Raw genomic sequence first — 22,211 nt, forward strand, 5'->3', positions numbered from 1 at the left:
TTCCTTATACCCTTTTGCTTCCACAGCCGAGAGACATTGTTTTTGCATATATATATATTGTGCATTTAAAGGCCGTAGGGCCGCGCGCGTACTTCCTTCTGGATAGTAGGTCTCGACGCTAGGTTAAAGACCGTCGGTTCCTGGGAACTCCTAGGGATTGACTATTGCTACACAGAACGAAGTGCGTCAAGAAACGTTGCGGACGGTCGTAGGGAATGGCATTTTCGAAGCTGATGGACTTAGAAGAAGCTCAAGCTCGAAGATTCAAGCTGCAGCAACTTAGCCGTACGAAATGTTTTATATTTCAAGTGTTTATGTTATTCTTGACTGTTTCTGCGTTCTTGGCGGGTGGGGTGTATTATATGACATCTGGTTTTCTGTCTCCTGTGTTACCTACTCCTACACCTGATCCTAAACTTACTACTGTTGCTTCCCCCCATTCCTTTCATGTCCTACCCGAACACGAGCAGGCTAGACGTGCAGAATTCCGCAACAATTCCTTTATTCAGCTCCTTCACCAGCATCAGTTAGTGGTTAACACTACTAATTGTTGGGTATGTGGGTTGATGCCACATACTACGGATAAGGGAATTCCATATCTGGTGTTACCGTATAGTTCCCAAGGGTCTGCTCGAGCATTTCAAACAATGTTTCGGAGCGCACTGGGGTTCCACCCCATTCGAGAACCACGTTCCCCCTACTCTGGTCCTACCTCGTATCAAAAACCTTTGTCGATAGCAATAGAGGACTTAGACAGCGATATCTATGATCCCTCGCTTATTCCTGAAGAAGAGGTACAAGCATATAGGGTCCTGAGTAGAGGCGAGTATAGTGTGTTCACGAGTGAAAAGCAGCTTAAAAGCTCACCTCCGATATGGGTCGTACCCCACATTGGTAATTTTTGTCTGATGGGTCGTGGCCGAAGATCGAAAGCCCGACTTGGAGAGAGTGCTTGAGCACTGAAAATTATATGCTGCCGATGGTCTCGTCCCCTGTGTTTCTGGCTGCCAAGGGTACATACTTTATCTGCCATGATCGTGCATACGCATGGTTGCCCGCTGACTTCATGGGCTCATGCTTCATTGCAAATTTGTTGCCTCCGACGTTCACTGTAGATGCCGATTATCATAAGACTAGAGTTGTGAGAGGCGTAATTAGCCAAGAGGATACTGCCGGTCAAGAGGCAGGAGACTTTTTCAAGGGTTTCCTCCCGTTTTGGGGACCTATGGTTAATAGTAGGAACCTGAGACAGTTGACTCGAGTGGTAGAATCAACAGCTAATATTACTGCCAGTGCCCTTGGTAATATCACCACAGAACTTCAGGCGGATAGACTTATGACATTACAAAACCGTATGGTTTTAGATGTCATCTTAGCAGATCGAGGTGGGGTATGTAAGGTGATCCATTCGAGCTGCTGCATTTTCATTCCAGATAATGCTCCGACTGTTTATCAAGCCATCTCTAAGTTGCATAAAATCTCTGAATCCATACACGTGGATGTAGGGGATTGGACGCTGCTTGGGTGGTTTTGGGGCCTGATGTCGACTTGGGGTTGGAAGATTCTGATGATTATCGGAGTTGTTGTGACGTTCCTGTTCACGTGTTGCCTTTGTGTGCAGTGCGGTCTTGCCTTATGTGGCCTCTGTGCTACAACGTGTATGAGACAGCCGCCTGTCACCAATGGGACTCGGTTGGACAGAGCTATGCTACAACAGCATCTAGATGGTCTGATGAATATCGAGTATGATTCCGACTAGTGCTTGCCTACATGAGGGCAAAAGGAGCGTCTGAGGTTCCGTGACAATTATAATTGGTGCTTTCGACTCGCATGAATATGGTCGAGTCTGGTATCTATGAACCGCAAATGACGAGTTTAGTGGGTGTACGCAGTTTCGTTGTGCTAACCTAAACCGTTCGTCTGTTACGTGGGTATTTCTATCTGTACCCACGGGTTCCATCTTAGATACGGCATCCATTTTGTCTCTTGCCCTCAAATAGCCAGCGAACGGACGTTGTCCGCTTCGCAACCTTGGGATTCCCAAGATATTAGCGGAAGACACATGTCTTTTGTAAGTGTCTTTATGATGAGGGGGATGCTACTGTAAAGCAGATGGCGCCGCTCGAAGCTCATCTTGCCGCACGGACTTATTGTCTCAGCCGTGCATCTCATTAGGCACGTCCCTTTGATGCCTGTATCTCGTGTTTCTTGATACCTCCCCTTTTACACTCTTTCCGATCTCCCCACTGTCTCCATCTTCCTCTACACCTGTTCTTGTTCCTATTTCGATCTGTTTATTACCGATTGGAATGCACTAATGTTGGGAAGATGGGTTTTTACAGTTGGGAACCGCCAAATGTTTCCGCACTTATGTTCCGGACCTTGTGTGTTTCAAAGTGACCAAAACTACCCCTCTGGGGGATTATTGTGGGAACCGGGTCATAAACTTTTGTGTTCAATGTAACTCAATGGGGAAATTGTGTATAAAAGGAGCGATCCACAGAACCAATTTGAAGCAGTCTCCCCAAGTTGCACGTGTGTTGCTTGTCGTGACTTCTGTGTTCCCTGCAGTAAATAAACCTTGAATCTTTGACGCCGAAGGAAGTGTCCCGTGTCTCTGTCATTCATACGCCGGAGCAGGTTACCCACGAAGGTTTCAGGTGTTGTGCCCTGGCACCGCTGGGTTTTAAAGAACCCAGTCCTTCAATGCGTCACACCTGGAAAACATATTGCATTCCCGTTATGGCGAGCCCACAGTGGTACGTCACAGATAACGAGCCTCTGTCAGTCAGACACCCACAATGATAACATTATGTCAGGCAAACACACCCACGCCTATCAAACGCAAACCTACTAAGGTAGTGTGGTACCAGGCACCCCAACTGTAACATTCAGGCAGACACTTGCAGTCACAACAGTGTGGCAGACACCCGCAGTCACAACTTTGTGGCAGACACCCGCAATCACAACAGTGTGGCAGACACCGCAATCACAATATTTTGGCAGACACCCGCAGTCACAACAATGTGGCTGACACTGCAATCACAACATTCAGGAAGACAGCTTCAGGCAGACAGCTTCAGTCACAACATTCTGGCAGACACTCGCAGCCACAACAGTGTGGCAGACACAGGCCACAACAGTGTGGCAGACACCTGCAGTCACAACAGTGTGTCACACACCTGCAGCCACAACAGTGTGGCAGACACCCAATCACAACATTCTGGCAGAGACCGCAATCACAACAGTGTGGCAGACACCGCAATCACAATATTTTGGCAGACACCCGCAGTCACAACAGTGTGGCTGACACTGCAATCACAACATTCAGGCAGACAGCTTCAGCCACAACATTCTGGCAGGCACCTCAATCACAACATTCTGGCAGACACCCGCAGCCACAACAGTGTGGCAGACACCGCAATCACAACATTCAGGCAGACACATGCAGCCGCAACAGTGTGGCAGACACCCGCAGCCACAACAGTGTGGCAGACACCGCCATTGCAACATTGCGTCAGAAACCAACAAACACAACTTTTGTCAGACACGCACAAACACAGTTATGTCAAACACCCACAATTGTAAAATTCTGCTGACATCCTTAATCACAGTATTAGACACCCACAATCCTAACATTCTGTCAGACATCTAAACTCAGAGCATGCAGGCGGACACGACCACAGCGCCCTGTTACTGGTCCACGACTCACAAGACGCTGTAGGGAGCGGGTCCCATAGTCGGCGCTATGAAATACTGAGCTTTTTATATCTAGAAAGGCGCTACAACCTTGTGCAAAGCGCTGCTGTCAGCTGGGGGCACGTGTGAGTTTATGTTAGATTGCAAACTTGTTTTAAAGTTCCAAACGTTCAATGTCCAACCCCCTTATCAGGAATTTGGGGACACAAGACGCATGTTTTGTAAGTGATATTACTGACTCAGCAACAGTGAGTAGTGAACAGCACGTGAAAGGGGAAGTGTGAGAACCACGTGCAAGAGGAAAGATGTGAGCGCGTTTTTAATGTATGTTAATATAAATATCCCCTCTGTCGTATCCACGACGGTCAGGAATCACTCGGGACACAGCTTGGGTAGGTGCACATGTAATTCTTTATTTCGTTTGCTCATCAGTCGGTCATGGCACGTCTGTCCTCGTCCTGCTACATTATGTCCTTTCCTGTCCCCCGACAGGAAGTGGTGTACGGTGACCTGGTCACCACCCTGTGACCCACAGGGTCCTAGTGTCCAGCGTCTATTGTCATCTGTCCTGGTCATCACATCTCCCCCCTTGTTATAACAAATGCTTTCCCCATGCACAAGTCCTTGCCCACACTGTGGAACGCCTGTGAGGCGGGGGGGGGGGGAGAGAGAGAGAGAGAGAGAGAGAGAGACTCTACATTTCTTCTAGCAGTCTCTTTGTCTTTTTGCATTCTCTTCTTGGTCTTTGTTCTCCGCTCTGCTCTGGTCCTCTACCTTCTTCTTTGTGTGTCGTCACTTCTCCGTTTGCTCCTTGCTCTCTTTCCTCCACTTCCGCTGTTGTTATTGCTCTTTCTTCTTCTTCCATTTTAAGCTCCTTGAAGTGTGATCTGTTTCTTGTTATCTTCCGATTGTCTGAGGCCGCGGTCACCATTGACCCTTTTACTCCAGTTACTACCAGCGGCTCCTTTGAAAAAGGGCTGTCTGATTTTCTTTGCTGTGTTTGCTTCACTATTACCATGTCTCCTTCTTTAAGTTGGTGTTCAGCTGCATGTCTCTTTTTGTCAGCATATTCTTTCATTTTCTTTTTCTCTTTGTTGTCTCTTTCTGCGATCTCTTGTCTGTTGGTGTCTGCTATGGCTTCTCTCTGTGGTAGCCTCGTCTTGCTTGTTCTTCCTAACACCAGTTCTGCTGGGCATTTGCCCGTGGTGCTGTGAGGGGTGTTCCTATAGTCTCGTAGTACTTGACACAGTGCTTGTCCAATGGAGATCTGTGTCAATTTTGCTCGCTGGATGGCCCTTTTGATGGTCCCCATAAATCTTTCTGCCATTCCATTGGCTTGTGGCCACAGTGGGGTTATTTTCCTGTGTTTGATCCCCAGGTAGTCCATGAACCTGCAAAACTCTTCTCCTGAAAATGGAGGGCCATTGTCTGTTTTCAGTGTTTGTGGTGAGCCCCAGGCAGCAAATATGTCGTCCAGCACTGGTAAGGTGGCGTTTGCCGATGTCGATGCCACTTCCCTCACTACTGGAAATCTTGAAAATTCGTCAATGACTACCAGCAGGTATTTTCCAGACTCCAGTGGCCCATAGAAGTCTGCCGCTAGTTCAGTCCATACTGCCAATGGCAGTTCCGACATCCTCAGCGGTGTGGGCTTACTGGACGATCCTGTTACTTGACAGGTATGACATTGTGACACTTCTTCCTCTACCATGCTGTCTAGTCCTGGGAACCACACTCTTTCTCTCAGCATCTTCTTTGTCGCTACTATTCCTCTATGCGACTCATGCGCTATCTTAACTGTTCTTTTTCGTAGTCGAAGTGGTATTACAATCCTTGAACCTCTCATCAGAATTCCGTTTTCTGTCTCCAACTAACTCGATGACAAAACACATACAAAAAGGATACCCCTGAAGACAAACTGTCTCTCCCTGGGCCACAGCTTGTGCAGTATCTCCCGGCACGCACCTCATCTCTGCGGGAAGGCATGAGGTGTCCTCGTACGTGCACATGATAGCTCCAGTCAGGCGCTTCTTGTCCTACCGCCGAGATTCCTCACTTTAGAACAGACGCATAAAAAACCCCAGAAAGGAAACTCCCACCAATGAGTGAAACAGCCCGTGAACATACAAAACAAGCATCAGAAATCGAAATAAAACGAGGAGTGCAACTAACAATGTGTGTGTGTGGTTGTGTGGGTGTGTGGTTGTGTGTGGTTCTGATGTGTGGTTGTGTGTGTGCTTGTGGTTGTGCGTGTGGTTGTGTGTATGGTGTAGTTGTGTGTATGGTGTAGTTGTGTGTGCGTGGTTGTATGGTTGTGTGTGTGTAGTTGTGTGTGGTTGTGCATGTGGTTCTGCGTGTAGTTGTGCGTGTAGTTGTGCATGTAGTTATGTGTGTGGTTGTGTGTGATTGTGTGTGTGGTTGTGTGTATTTATGTGTGTGTGGTAAACAGTTGTTTATTAATTCAATGTGCATTGAAAGAATACACCTCACCCAAGCCATTCCTATAGCTTCAGGGGCTGGGAACAGTCTAAATTGTCACACTTGGCAGCGCTGGCAGAGGCCATGGGTGGTGCACGCTGCAATTGCCTCATGACTAGGTCTCTGGCACTTATTTATTTACCAATTAAGCACTGAGCTAAATATTACCTATCCTGTAATATGATGAACAGGAGCACTGCCTTAAAAAGGGCCGAAGAAATCACCCAGCACTTGCATTCCGTTTTTTCTCGCTGTGTTCGTCGATGGTCCCTAAAAACCACAGCCTTCACCACATGGGGTTAATTCAGGACTGTGCGCTAACATCTAGAAGGAAAGTGGGGTGGGAATGCCAAAAAAAGGTAGAACCCAAGCTGAACTCTTGTTATTGCATGGGTCACTTTATGAAACCCCGCTCCAGTGGATGAGTAGGATTCTGTCTTCTTTATATGCAAGTATGCATAATCCTGCAGGCAGGGCGGAGCCATAAAGCGATAATCCAAACGAGCAGGCGGCAGCAAGGGATGCCGCAACCTGTCACACCCTGGTGCCGCAAGAGTTAGCGGGCCGGTCGAGTGGTCCGTGGTCGCATACAATGCCTCCCCCCTGCCTCCCGGAGGTCTCCGAAGCACATCTGGAACACTTTGGTTTGAACACCACTGCCTCTTCTGGTGGGCTCCCCACGTAATTTTGAAATCCACTGTTGTCCGACCCCCCCCCCATCCTAAGGGACAATCAAGAAAACTATCCTGTGGAATAGGGCAAGATTCCCACAATATGCCTTGGAGAACTCAATTTTCTGTGGTTGGGTTGAGACTCTAGACCCTATGACATAAAGACCCCTGTCTCATCTATAAGACCCCGCCCCCAATCATATACCTTAACATACCCTAATCTCACCTCTGCATGGCAGGTGCCGAGTGCCCATGGAATGGCGACTCTTCCGCCCTGAAGGAATGGCTGGGAGTTTGGAGGACACTGTTTCAGACTGAGGAGGTCCTTGCAAATGATGACCAGGGTGGTGGCTAGCTAGGATGGGAATCGAGCCCTGGGCAGATTTAACAATTTGACTCGCTTGGTTCGATATGTCACTATCACTAACCCTCGGCGGTGAAATGGAGGGCGGCTCGGTGACCTCTGTCTTTCATGGGTGATACGTCTGTCTGCAACGGGAAGGGAGCTCCTGTCTTGGCTAAGCAGACGTGCTCCAAGTCCCATTTTGACATTTGTCTGCTGCTGGCTGGTACAGCACGTGTCTGACGGCGCCTTTCGCGCTTCCCTCTTCCTCTCGGGGCTGTGGGGAGACAGACACAAGAGAGGAACAAAGCGGAGCAATTAGCCTGCTGAGCCACCGGGTTGGCATCCTTGTACGTAATTACATTTCACTTCAGTCTCGGCATGTCTGCTCCTGCAGGAGAGCCAGGGCCGGATGTCCATCTGCCTGCTTACCCAATGGAAGCCCTCCCTGAATGCTGACGGAGCTGCGCGTTCCATTCACGCGCCTGCGCAGGCGCTGTCATATGCACAGCACACTGGTGTTTTATTTTTGTGAGCAAGAGTAATACAAATCCCACATTCATGTGACGTGCACAATCATGAATGCACAAGGCAAAGGTAGTGTGAGGTATGCACTAATTCAGACAATATTATTTGTGAAAGAACACCAGATTTAACATTCGTAGAGCTACCGAAGCAAGAATGGCGGCTGCAGTACAGTAGTGAGCTAGCCTTCAATATAGCACCAACCATGTTACTTTAATTTCACTTTGCAGCGCTTTGGTGAACAGGTATTGAAAACACCTACAGGAATACCATAGAAGAATCTGTTGCCTGAGCACTGAAAGAGATCGCTTTCACGATCGCTATTGTAAAAAAAAAATGCCCTCGAGTGGTGCGCGCGCGCCACTGCGAGCATATGCCTTCAATTATCGCGGCCGTGTCTGGCCGCGGTAATTGAAGACATATGCCTTTGGTGCGCATAACAGACACCAATAGGCCATGGGCGGAGATACGCAACTGCCCATGGCCTATTGCGTGTTCTATTTTAAAAATGCACGCACACAAATCCCAATGAAAATAGACCTAGGAAATAACACACACAAGCTTTGTGGAATTTCCAGGTCCATTTTCAAAATGCATACAAAAGGACTCTGGCAGCGCGAACACTGCTGCGCAGTGTACGCTAGGCCGAGACCAAAAAATTAATGTGTCCGTGTGTAACGTAACTGGTGCTCATGTAAAGCGCTCCAATACCTTCGGGTCGAGTACGCTCTATATAAATCTGCAACAACAAAAAAAAGTGTGCTGGGGAGCACCATCCCATTGACATATCATATGACCTATTGCATTATCTGACTGCCTCAAGATTGTTCCCAAAGCCGACACTCAAACAATCCTTAATCTGGGGTGCAGAGGCTGGGGGAGCCCCTGTGCCATGATTGTTTAGTTAATCATGGTGCAGATTGTGGTAAAGGTATGTATATTCTGAAAAATACACTATTAATGTAACATTTTTCAAAATGCTTAATTATTTTACCTCCGCTTCAAGCTGTTACATTTTTCCAGCTTGTAGATCGACGAGACCTGCCAATGTGATGTATTTATATGTGTGTATTGGTCAATGTGTGGCATAAGAGGTGGTTGTACTTATATATGTCATTGGGGGGAATATGATGCACCATTAAAAGGATATGTTATCTTTTATTGTTTTACTTTTGATCAAATACATCTGAGAGTGCTGGTGGTTTTGCATAGGTGATCTGCTGCTGCTGAGTCGGAGGTCAGGAGTTCGAGGCGCTCCTCCACCTGCATGCTTCTGGTCCAGTGGTAGAGCGTCACCACTCTGCTGTTTGTCTGCCCTTCTGTCTCTCTATCCTCTTTTTCTATCCCTCTTTCTGCATTTCTCTCTCTTTTTTTCTGCCTCTCCCTCTGCCTTGTTTTCTTTCCTTTTCCTTTTCCCACCTGTTTTCATTCCTATTCTTTTTTCTCTCCTTTTCTTTGTCTCCACTACTGCTGCGATCCCCTGCAGCCCGCCCCCTCTAGTGTCCCTTCCCGCTCCCATGTTTTCCCGCCTCCCAGCTGTGAAGCCCCCTGCAGCACTACTTATTGGCGGCGCCGCTGGCATGCCAAAGGCAAGCCCGTCTGCACCCCTACACGCCTGAACACGACCAGTACCAGGGACCCTGCTTCTTGGATATTCCACAGCTATGATGCCGCCACCCTTCTCACCCTCAAACCTGGATGCCACGCTCCCTGCCATCTCGCATCACTGAAGAAGACCCATGGACCCTTCGCTTACCGGAACTGCAACCTCACCTTCACCCACCACATCAGCTCCTTTCGCCACCCAGCCGAGCAACCTCCTCAACGTGCGATCCCTCCACAAACATGCCACAGACCTCCTTGACGCCAGCTCTCCTGACATCTCTTTCTTCATGGAAACCTGGACTAACTCCTGTTCTGGACCAGACATCGCCATCGCATCCCAGCTGGCTACAAAATCACCCACAAGGACTGCCGACCTCCTAGGAGGAGGCATCGGCATCGCCCAAAAAAGCACACTCCGGCTAACCATGCACTCTAACGACCCAACGACTACCATGGAACACCTCAACTTCCAGATCCGGACCATCCCCCACACCACCCTCTGCGGCACCCTTGTCTACAGGCCTCCCGGCATGATCACCCTTCACCGACACCATCGTTGACCTCATCGCACCCCAGGCTCTCGCATCCACAGACTACATCCTACTCTGAGACCTCAACTTCCACATGGCAACCCCATTGACCAGAACACCGCCTCCCTTCAGGAGCACCTCGCCAACATCAGTTTCAAGCAGCTAGTCACTGCACCGACCCACACAGCCGGACACATACTCAAACCAGTCTTCTCCACCAGGGGAACATGAGCTACAGCCACACCACAAACTTTCTTGGACCGATCACCACTGCTTGCATCTCGCTTTTGCCATGCCCACTGTACACCACTGCCCTCATCGCCCCTCCCCTATCACAGCTGGCATCTTGCTTTTGCCATGCCCACTGTACACCACTGCCTTCATCGCCCCTCCCCTATCACAGGTGGATCAAGGCCACCAAGAACTTCTCATAACTCCCTCAGCACATCCACTCCACTAACGGATGCCAACACCGCAGCTCGCAACCTCCACCGAAGGATCTCCAACTGCACCGACACCCTGGCGCCTATCAAAGAAAAGACCAGGCAAGCAACACTCCAAAAAAGCCAGCTGGTTCACTCCCGCCTTCCATGAGTCCAGACACACCTGCAGACGACTCGAGAAGAGATGGAGGAACAACAAAACCCCAGAAACTCAGGCAACCTTCAAATCCACCGTCAACGCACACCACCTCCTCCTCAAAACCGCAAAGAAAACGGCCCTCCAAGACAGAATCAATGCCAACGGATGCAACAGCAAAAAAATGATTGCCATCGTTAAGGAGTTTGCCAGGCCCAACACCGAGACCAGAGACGTTCCTCCCTCCAAAGACCACTGCACCAAACTTGCCACCTTCTTCCACCACAAGATCAGGAAGGTCTATGACAGCTTCGACAACCTAGACCCGGCGACTACCCCCGCCATCATGGCACACACCCACACCCCAACAGACCATGCTCTGCTGGACTCCTCTCACAACAGAGGGTACACTCAAGACCATGAAGAGTATCAACTGAGGAGCCCCACAAATCCTTGCCCGTACCACATCTTCCACAGAGCAGCCGTCGCCATCGCCCCCCCAGCTTCACCCCACCATTAACTGCTCCATCAAAACCGCCACTTTCCCCAATGACTGGAAACACGCTGAGCTCAACACCCTGCTAAAGAAGCCATGCTCAGCCCCAACAGACCTCAAGAACTTCAAGCCCACATCCCTCCTACCCTCCCTAGTTAAGGTCATTGAGAAGGCCCTCAACACCCAACTCTCCAAGTTCATCGAATGTAGCGGGAGCTGCCACATAGTCAGGCGGTGCGCGGCGGTGCACCTTGGGTAAATCAGAGAGAAGGTAGCTACCTGTCACCTTTTGGCTCTCAGTGCCCTTATTGGCAGAACATTTTTCGCTGTCCCAAGTTTCAGATTTTAGCTTTCTGGGCATCTTTAGCACCCCCCCCCAAGGGTCCAGTGCCGGAGTGGCACCATTTCGAGGGTCAGGACTCACTTAGGCTGGGTCCCTGTATGGCTTCAAGATGGGTGCAGCGTTTGCTGATCAGGAGGCCAGCCAACTAGCCTATGGAGTCACTCCGAGAGCCTTGGGTTCAAGCAGGAAAGCAATTCACAGGCAGCAGGGCAGTCCTCTCAGAATCTTTCCACAGGTCCAGAAGTGAACTGAAGAGTTTGTCCGGTGGTCCTATTTTTATATCTGGTGCCCACTTAGAAGTGGAAGAAGCTTCTGGAGTTTTCACCATGCAGAAGTGTCTGAAATGTCCTGCCTCCCTGCCCTGGTCTGTCTGCAGGCACAATAGGCTAATGTGAAGTTCCTTGTCTGTGACCTGAGGCAATTTCTGAGAATTACAAGTAGGGCTCTGCACTGCCCCCTCTCCCATCTTTTAGATGGCCCATTCTACCAACACCCAGTCCCTCTATTGTGCTGCTGTCTGGGATGGAATACGCAAAGGCCAACTGTCAACTACAACTAGTTACTCATGTAGCCCAGGAAACATGCTGCATGCACCAAGTGGTTGGCACAAGTAAATGGAAACTTTCTACAAGTGTCATTTTTTGAATTGTGACTTGAAATCTTATAATGTCATTAAAGAGGATTTTAAATTAGAAATGATCAGGCACCAAACAAGATATGTCTTCCTGCTCCCAAAAAAAAGTCATCACTTATTAAATGTACTAAGGTAAACCAATGATATCCTATAGGAGAAGTAGGCCTCACAGTGGTGGAAATCACATTTGTGATTTTTTTACTACCAGGACATGTAAAACTTAAAAGTACATGCCCAGCCTTTTAATTACAGTGCACCCTGTCCTTTGAGCTTACCTTAGGGATGACTTATATTTATTTAAAAGGGAGTTTTAGGCTTGGCAAAAGGATTATCTTGCTAAGTCGAATTGACAGTTTAAAACTGCTCACAGGCTGCAGTGGCAGGCCTGTGACATGTTTTAGGGGGGTACTTAAGTGATGACATAAAACGTGCCCCAAGTCCACTAGTAGCATTTAATTTACCAACCCTGAGTATATAGTATACGACTTTACTAGGGCCTTATAAGTAAATTAAATATACCAATCAGGTGTAAACCAATTTTGCCATGCTTTAGGGAGTGAACAGAAGCACTTTAGCACTGTTTAGCACTAGTAAAGTGCACAGAGTCCTAAAAACCAACCAAATTCGATTAATAAAACAGGAGGGATGAAGGCAAAAAGTTTGGGGTTCGTCCTGCACAAATGGCCAAGTCCAACATGGGCCAATTAAGCATGAAACGAGCTGCATCATTTGACAGTGCTGTCTATCCACCTTTTTTGGTCCTCCTAGAAAGTGCATTAACTCAATCCCAGCAATCTTGAAATCCATACAGTGGAGGCACAGTGGTGGTCAAAGTGTTTGTTTTGCAGTAGGTCCTGCCAGTGGTGCTTTGTGAGGTATCCAAGTGTCATGCATGAGATGTGGGCTTTAACAATTGCATCATTAGCAATGTCATCTTTCTTTGGTGCAGCAAATTAGGAGTTACGTGTCCTTACAATAACAATATTGTGATCATGCAATTGTATTACATGCTAAATGTGCAAAACATAGCAGTTCCCGATTCAAGCATGTCTGAAAGGTGGGGAGACGATGTGATCTAGCCATTGCAATATGGATTTTGCATTCACACACCTCTTCGTTTATATGATTTAACTGTGGCTCATGGATTCTGTGAGAAATATGTTTCTGAAATATATGGTGAGGACGTCCCTACCAAGTTGGTCCTTGGCATGTGCTGTGGCTGAAGAACGTGGATCCCTATTAGTCTGCATGCCTCCAAGATTAGCTCCACCGACTGTCCAACCCTAGACTGTGGTGGAAGAGTTCACTACTAAACTACAGGTCATTCAGGAATCCTAAAGTGAGTGAGAACATCCAAAACCCATACAAAAGGGCAGATCACATCATCCAAAGTAGTTGATGAAAGCAAGTGAGCCAGTGACAAATGTAGAGAGGGGGTCAAGGTGCAGACACCAGACGTTTAACTGGCAGTTGACAATTGGCTGGAGTGCATAGAGATCAACCCAGAATGCCCAGATCCAAATGCCATGGCAGCAGTGTGAGGCAAGTCAAGTACAGGCTTGCGTCAGTAGCAGTGGACCCATCCAGCATGAAGAGGCATGTCAGTGACAGGCTGAGGAAGTACCAGAAAGTGTAGAGGTAGTTAATCTAACAGGAGCAAGGGCACAGTAGGGCAACGCATTTCAGGAGAAGGATATCAAGTAATTGAAATATTCTCTATGTCATTAATTACACAACAGTAATCCAGACTTTATCAATAGTAAATGCTTGAGATGCACAGTTAGAAAATATGTGTACTGGTGCTTTAAGAGACAGTACGTCAGGCAAGCAAACGATATTGGGGACCATACCACACGGACATGCAAGAATTGTCCTTCAGAAACAATGAGGCCATAGTTGTCTGCGTGCACACGTCTTGTCTGTTCTTTCAGCTCTTGTGCTTTGAGCCCTTCAGCGCTGCGCGAATTCCGCTGCGGTGCTGAAGGTTCTAAAGAACCAATGGAACCATGACGGAACGGTTCCGTCATAAGCACAGGCCAACCGACGCTCATGACGGAACCGTTCCGCCATGAGCATGAAAGGGGTTAGTGACATACGAGCTATGTTGTTTTGGTCCAGCAATTAACAAATAGCTGATCTCCTTTCTGCTGTGATTTCCTCTGCTTCCGGGTCATCACAGTAGGTTGCATGGGATTGGATGATTCCAGCTTTGTTATGTCATAGAACAAGTGTCGTAGAGGAATTCCATAGTTCATCAAACGTTACTGTCTTAAAAGCATTACTACAAAGCTGGAGCCAAGGGAGGTCGGTAAGGTCGGGGTTTCCCTTTATAAAAAGGCGCACTAGTACTGCCTTAGCTCTGAAACGCAACAAAAGCTTGGATACTGGACTCTTCTAGATGTAAGCCTCCTATTTTGCTTTGAGTCCCGAAGAACATCCCCACTACTCTTGAGCACCCAGCATCTTCCTTTAAAAACGTATTTAATTTCACTGACAGAAAGACACATTTATGGAATGCTGCACGCCTTGCATGTGGATAAATTGACTTAGATCAAACCGTTGCCCATTGTTTACTTACAGGTTGTTCAGATGTCTTCTTCCTTAAATAATACTAGTGATGCCATCACCTCTTTTTCACCTCCAAATCTCATTTGCTGTAATTAGAACTTTTCTTCCCAACTTCTTTTTTTTTAACTTCATTACTCGTTGTTTACTTTTTGCTTGTGTTTTGAAAACCATTACCCTGAGACTGTATTGTTCCACGGATCTAAGTTGAGCATTGTAATCTAAGTTAGAATGGTCGAGTAATATCAAATTTAGAAAATATATTATGTTGAGGAGCAAAAGCAAGGGCACGTCTGTGAGATATTCCATTCAGACGAATCCCAGTCATTCACAGGGAGGGACATTTAACAGGCACGTGTCTTTAAGGACCAGTCGTTGTGTGCTAACAATTTAGAGTTTCACTTGCAGATGCCATTGGTCACTTTAATGTCACCAATCGGTGCATCGGTGGACTCGAGTGCTGACACATCTCCCCCGCTTGTTGTTTCCGCAGTAAGACCCGCTTCCGGTGGATACAGGAGAGCAGCTCTCAGAAGAATACCCCTGCTTTCGGCCTCGACGGGGTGTACATCTCCGAGCCCTGCTCCAGTTACTGCAATGGGCATGGAGACTGCATTTCCGGAGTCTGCTTCTGTGACCTGGGATATACAGGTGAGGACGTGCTTGCTATGTGATCAGACCCAGATAACTATGCTCCTAGACGCCCACCACGCTGTTTGTGGGTGCAAATATGCTCTGGTTCAAATCCCATCGCGACTTGGATGTGTGTTTTTTAGTGTGGAATGATATGTGCCAAAAGCTATTGCAGCTATTTGTTTGTGTTTTAGTACACCGGTTATTATATGGGCTGCAACTGGAGCTTGCTCAACTTGATTCAAACCCTTTAAAGGCTCTAGTGACAAAATGGGCAAATTGAGTTTGCACCTGTTTCAGCCCTGCCAGCAGCACAAATGATGCTATAAATGCCAGAGACCCGGAAGAGTTACTCTGCCCATCTGTGCCGAGTGCAGTCTAGCCTGATGGCCAAGAGGTGAAATGAAAAGGGCGGCGGGGTTAAACCCTGGCTGACATTTTCGCAGTTGATGGGATTTGTACATGGGATAAAAACTTTAGAGAGTCGTGAGTTCCTTAAGGTTCTATGAAGCTAAACCACAGCTCTGCAGATGTACTGTTGTGGTGTTCACTGCCACTATGTTGACATAGTGTAGGGCACGCTGTCTGTCCAAGAGATGTTGCATAGCTCTGCCCTCGTGCTCCTTTGGGATTCCTTTCGCTGAAGAATGAACATGTGTGGCGGCGGCTTTTGTGGGAATGCCTGCTGACTTGTGGTCTTTGCCTCCTTTTCTGATGGACACGCATTGATATTTACATAAGCCACAATTCTGAGCGACCACCAGATGCAGACACAAGCGAAGGAATCTATTCTGTTCACCAAGTTGTCCATTTCAGGCACCCTCGACCTCTGACCCAAAGCAAACTGCGCTGCGGCTACGTGAACAGTGCACGCGTCGCTCTGCTCTCCAGTCACGAACCTGTTGCCGGCTGGTGGCAGAGAAACACGCTTCAAGGTGCCTTCTCCCACAGAGCCCGGTGCCAGGGTGCCCTTGTATGAACCCCGCACCTGCTCTGCAAGCGCGGTCCTGCGTGGGCCTCCCCGCGGGAGCACTTCAATGATGGCAGTCGTTGTTTATGCCATAATGCAAAAGGTTCCTCGTCCCGCGCGCACCGTCCATTTATGTTGTCTTGTTTATCATCCCACTGAGCGGTGCGCGAGCAGATGGCTGAGCTGACATCATTATCGACAGCAGACTGGCAGCGAGAGAGCGCATCCCGCACACCTACACATGGCGCTGACGAAGAGCGAAGAGACCAGACGAAAAACGCCGAACGCCATCTTCATCAAATACCAAAGAACAACTACTTTCCCAAACAACACAACATTTGTGCTCATGCCATTCCAGCTACCTCAGACGAAAATATGCAGGAGGAAATTTACTAGCCCCTAACGTCACTTGAGCGTCACTTTTTTGATGCACTGGCGGTATTGCGCCATTCGCCATATTTACAAGCAAGGTCGCTCTAACTCACTTAAAGTGGCTTAACTCCACCTTGTAAATATGCCCATTACCGCTGCAGTTTGCCACAGCAAAGGGGCAGGCAATGGTTGTGGCTGTGGGCGTTCCACCGCAACACCCATTGCTTTTTGACGCTGCCCCAGATCTACAAGGCTGGGGCAGCACCAAAAACGAAGGCCAGGTAATTCCTGGTCTTAGAATGGCGATACGAGGAGCAATTATGAATTTCTCCATTGAAAGAGCAATTTGCCATTATTGATGAACATAAGCAAACCCCCTGCACAGTAGGTACCCTTGCAACATGGCACAAGGGTGCCTGAGCTGGTGCTAGGCAGCTTTTTTAGCAGTGCTAGGGGAAATGCAGGGGTGCACCATATTTTTGTAAATACACGCAATACTGCGTTTTGAAAATGTCAGAGCGCGCTATTGTCAAATTTGGCACAACACCGTGCTCCGGCATTTCCTTGTAAATATCCCTCTAAGTGTTGTCTCTGGGCATAGGGCCAAAGGGTGTGCCTCTACAGAGGTTATGTGCAGAGGGATTTGCTCGAATGGCGGGGGGGGGGGGGCTGTGTGTGATTTTATAGTGCTCTTGCACTTGAACTTGCATTGTTTGACTGAAGATCCCCATATATTCTCCTCTTGTAGCTGAATATGGAACCTGTGTCTCCAACACCCCGAATCCCAGCGAGATGTTTGACAGGTTCGAGGGGAAGCTGAGTCCTCTATGGAGCAAGATAACTGGAGGTCAGGTGGGCACAGGCTGCGGAACCCTGAATGACGGCAAATCCCTCTACTTCAACGGGTCGGGCAAACGAGAAGCCCGGACCTTCCCACTGGACACAACTAATATCAGGTCAGTGTCAGACGCTGCACGGTATGCTTTATTTACCACAGAGTTTTGGGAAGCAGTCAAGTTTCTAATGATCACTGTCACCTATAGACATTGGGAGCCTATTTACAAAGGTATCTGTGAGTACGTAAACAAGTACTTCTGTAGTATTGATTTACATACACATGCATGCCTTTGTGAAGCAGCTCCAAAAGTATAAAATGGGAATAAAATTGACCTACTCAGGGAATATCCATGTACAAGTAATACAAATGGGGCTTTGCCCTCTTTACACTTTTACTAGTTGAGGATGATGAGGACGTTTTGGAGGCGATCACAAATGCTTGTAAGAGTACGTAAAAGAGTACTCATTAGTACTGCTTCTCCTACTCAAAGATGCCCTTATGATTTGGCCCTTCTGTATTTGTAAAATGGCCAGGTAGCATCCGAGGGCAATGTTTCTTACACTTAATCCAAGGAGAAGCATTATTTTAAGTTTGACTCACTTGATCTGAGAGGTCACCCAAATAGTAAAAGCAACATAAAAATATTGCATTCACAAACACAGCTTACATTAATGCTTTCCATTACAGCAACAAAAACAGCATGTGTGTGTTTATGATATTAAATGATTAAACATTTCACACCTATACAGACATGCTCAAGCCACAGACTAGTAGAGCCTGAAAAGAGTCCTCAAAGTGCCTGTCAACAGATTGTCCTCATAAAAACAATGCAGTGTTAGAGGCCACAGCCGTCTGCTTTCACATTTTTTTCTAAAGGATGTCTTTGAGCGACCAAGATGCCCTTCATTTAAAACACAGAATCCCTACCAGGGCTTGAAAGAGCAGAAGCATATGTTCCCCTTTGCAGCACACTGGAATGGATGTGTATTCTATAGGTCTTTCTGCCGAGGGCACCGTAGCTATCAATGTCTTGCCTGAGCAGAATGTAGATGAAAACTGGTGGCAAGAGGTCTGACTGATTCTGCGGCACTCCACCCACTCTTTAGAGTCAAGCACAATGTAAAGACATGTTTGTGTCCAGGTAGATTCTTCAAGGGCTTCTCTGGAGAATTTCGGTTCAGACCCAGGATTATTACTGGATATTGATCATGGGGTCTCTACTCTTCTTATATCTTTCTAGTTGTGATGTCGGCAGGTGTGAGAATTGTGGTTTTTGGTTGAGGTGTGTAAAAACCGTCTTCAAGCTACAACCACAATCCTAGTCCGGGTGAACCACAAAAGTCACAAAATTAACCTGTGCTTAACCCTCTGGTAGCTTGGCATAAAAGCAGTCAGGCTTAACTTAAAGACAATGTAATGTGTAAAGTATTAATGCAGTCCACAAACAGTAATAAAGTGAAAATACAACACACAAAAAATTCCACAGCAATTTAGAAAAATAGAATACATTTCAATAAATAAAATTATACCAGAATGCTAAAAATCCAATCCATTGAACATAAGATTTCAATGCAATTTCAAAGTCTTAAATAAAATTAGAGAAAAAAAGTGTTAACTGCCAGCTATGGTTATCTGGTCACGCTGGACCGGGACAAAGTCACAAGTCCTGGCCAACCGTAATACAGCACAGGCCGAGTACAAGACTCAGTACAGCCCTCTGGACAATGTACCTGGTTGTACCAGGGTTGAGATGTGAGGCTCTGCCTTACGTTGCGTTGAGTTGTCTCAGTTGCGATGAGGCCACTAATCATGAGCTGCAAGGTGCTACGTTGCAGGGTCCTGCACCGATTTGCATTGTGCTGCATCACTTCTAATGAGACCGCCTGACATGATCTGCGAGGGGCTCTGAATCAATGTCCTGCATCTAGTTGCGTTAAGCTGCATAATTTCCAAAGAGGCTGTTGATCAGAAGCTGCTAGCTGCTAGGTGCTGCGATGCAGGTTCCTGTATCGAGTTGCATCGATTTTAAGCAAACTCTCATTTGGGCAAAGACGAGTACACTTTGATGCCAGCCAGGGGTCCAGGATCTGGGGGTGGGGACACGTCTTTGGGATCAGTATTCACTCGAGCAGGTACCAGCAGCAGAGTACGGCAGGTCAAGTTGAGTCTAGTCAGCTGGGCAAATACAGGACAGAACTCTGGAGCTTGTTGTGTCCCTTTAGTTCACACAGGAGACCAGCCAGCTAGCACTTGGAGTCACTCTGTGGTCCCGGGTTCAAGAAGCAGGCCCAGGATTCCTTCCTCAGGCAGCAGGGCAGTCCTTCCAGCTGAAGGGAAGCAGGGCAGTTCTTCCAGCAGCAGGGCAGCAGAGCAGTCCTTCTTGTGAGTCTTTCACAGGTCCAGGGGTGATCTGATAAGTTGTTCCAAGAGGTAAAATATGTATACCTGGTGCCAGACTTTGAGGTCGGGGGACTCCCTATACTAATACTACCCCCACCTCTGGTTCTGGAAAGTTCTTTCCTTCCTCTGCAGAGGCTACAAATAATCTCAGGTAAGACTGGTGTCAAGATCCTTTGTGTGTGTGCTGGATGCAGCCCTTTGAAATGTAAGTGGGGCAGGGAGCACTCTGTCTTAACTACCATGGCAGGATGGCGCATCCTGCCAGCTTCTAGTCCACTTTTGTTTCACTGTCTGGAAGTAATACACAAAGGCCAACAACTAAGATAATCTCAGTGATGTGGTACCAGATACTAGCAGAAGGCACAAATGGTTAGGACAAGAAAATCAAAACTTTCTAAAAGTGGCATTTTCAGACTTATGACTTAAAATTCGACTTTACCATTAAAGATGATTATCTGATGGAGACATCTAGCCGCAGATTCCTTCCCTTTGAACTTCAGGTGTCAGGCTGGATCCAGAAGATTTTTCTTAGCAGTACCACTGCGTCGTCGTAACATCCGCGTCGTCAATATAACCGCCACAGCGGTGCGCTGACGTTAGTTCTATTCTTTCCGTGCCAGCCAGCACCAATTCGCTGAAGAGAGCTGACCCCTGTCATTTTTTAACAGACATTTTTTTACTTTTTTTAACTTCATTGGTGTGTGAGGAGTCATGTCGAGCAAGAAGAATTCGGGGTTCAAGCTGTGTGGCGCCTGTCATGCGCAATGTCAGTCACACCCCCCATTAAGTTTGTCTCTGGTACCTGGACTGCGACCACGATTCCAAGTCGTGCTCTAACTGCCGGGCCATTGCGCCGAAGGCTTTAAGGGAGCAATCCCTAAAGCTTCTCGTTGCCTGGCATCCTGCACTGCGGACGTCGCCTCACCGGTCTCGATACCGGTCCAAGTCTCGGTCGAGAGGAAGGTCCGAGCACCGTTCCGGTGAATCGAAGTCCTTTTCATCGAAGTCAGGTAGGAGGCCCCACAAAAAGCACAAGAAGTCAAAGCACGCTTTGATTTTGGCTACATTTGAGGCCCAGGAGGAGCGGATACCTGGGTCGGCTCCGCGTTTCCCTCACTTTATGGGGCCGGGAGCAACCCCCACCCAACTGAAAGAGTTTTAAGATGCAGGTGCGCCTTTAGGCCCCGCAGGCTCAGAAGACGGAGGCTGCTCCTGACACGGCCTCCGATTGGACCCATTCCCAGGTCATGACCGACGCTGGTTGCACCTCCACAGCGACCTTCCCTGACATTGCGTCTGGCGCCAAGGTCCTCAGCGCCGCCGGTGCCCAGTGGCACTGCCTCCCCAATCCTCATTCCCAACAAAACTGAACCAGTTGGGCGTACTCCAACGCCAAGACTAGCACCAGCGGAGCCATACTGTTACATGCCATTCACCCTGCCCTATGCAGAAGGGTTAGAAATGGAGGAAGAGGATTGGGAGGAGGAGCAGATGTTGACTGGTACGAGGAGCTGGGTGATGCCAGTGGTTTGGACACCTCCCCAGACTCTGCATGCTTTCCCCCCTACCCTGGCTACGGAGGAGGGAGCATCTTTTTGCCGTGGTGGTGAGTAGGGCTGCTCCTCAACCGGCATCTTCCTACAGTGGTAGTCAAGACTAACGTCATGACAGAGGTCCTTCAGCCTGGGGTCTGTAGCTCGGAACCCCTTCTGTCTTTCAACAAGGCCTTCATAGACGTCCTTCTGGGAACCTGTCCAAGCCCAGCACAGGCCCCTGTGAAGAGGACGATCGACTGCCGCCTTTGCCCTGCACCGGGCGACACACTTTTTCTCACCAACCATCCCACCCCCCAAAGCTTAGTGGTCCAGGCTTCCGATTCTCGTGGCGCTTTCCCTTCCGAACCCCCCTACAGGGAATCCAAGAAACCGGAGAACTTCAGAAAGAAAATGTTTTCTTCCGCCAGTCTGGCATTGCGGTCGGTGAACACTGCATGCCTTTTGGGCTGTTACTCCCATTCGATATGGGATACGTTGGCGCAGTTGATGCCCAGAGTCTCGTAGGAGGACCGGGCTCCTCTCTCCCAAGCTATCTCAGACAGGAGAGACACAGCTAAGTTCGTCATCTAATGTGGCTTGGACACAACGGACTCTCTAGGCAGACCTATTTCCACGACAGTGGCCATTCGTCGCCCGCCTGGTTGAGAACGTCAGATTTTTCAGGGGATTTCCAGGCTAACCTCAAGGACATGCCCTTTGATGGCTCACATCTTCCCGGAGACAAGATGGATGCTGCCCTTGAGCGCTTCAAAGACTTGCAGGCCACGGCCAAGTCTTTCGGCCTCACCACAACCCCTAGGGCCTCATCCCTTTTTGCTCCTTATGTGGCTACGGAAGGGGCTATCAGCCGTGCCAACCCTATTCCGGCCAAAAGACCCCGTAAGTTCAGAAACCCCTGCCGGGTTGTGGACGCAGTTCACCCCGACCCTGTGGATTGGGAAACCAAAAGCCGAGCAAAACCCTGATCCCCTCCT

General features: G+C 48.3%; 1 protein-coding gene across 1 annotated transcript in view; it reads left to right on the top strand.

Annotated features, from left to right (window-relative positions):
- Positions 1–22,211, top strand: part of RELN (reelin) — a 1,675,658-nt gene that overhangs the window by 1,310,055 nt on the left and 343,392 nt on the right. The window contains exons 29-30 of the mRNA XM_086967429.1: positions 14,962–15,119; positions 17,192–17,399. Of these exons, the coding sequence (XP_086823555.1) occupies positions 14,962–15,119; positions 17,192–17,399 (366 nt within the window). The remainder of the gene's footprint in view (positions 1–14,961; positions 15,120–17,191; positions 17,400–22,211) is intronic.

The sequence above is a fragment of the Lissotriton vulgaris genome, chromosome 1_1, assembly GCF_964263255.1.
Source record: "Lissotriton vulgaris chromosome 1_1, aLisVul1.2, whole genome shotgun sequence".
Taxonomy (NCBI): domain Eukaryota; kingdom Metazoa; phylum Chordata; class Amphibia; order Caudata; family Salamandridae; genus Lissotriton; species Lissotriton vulgaris.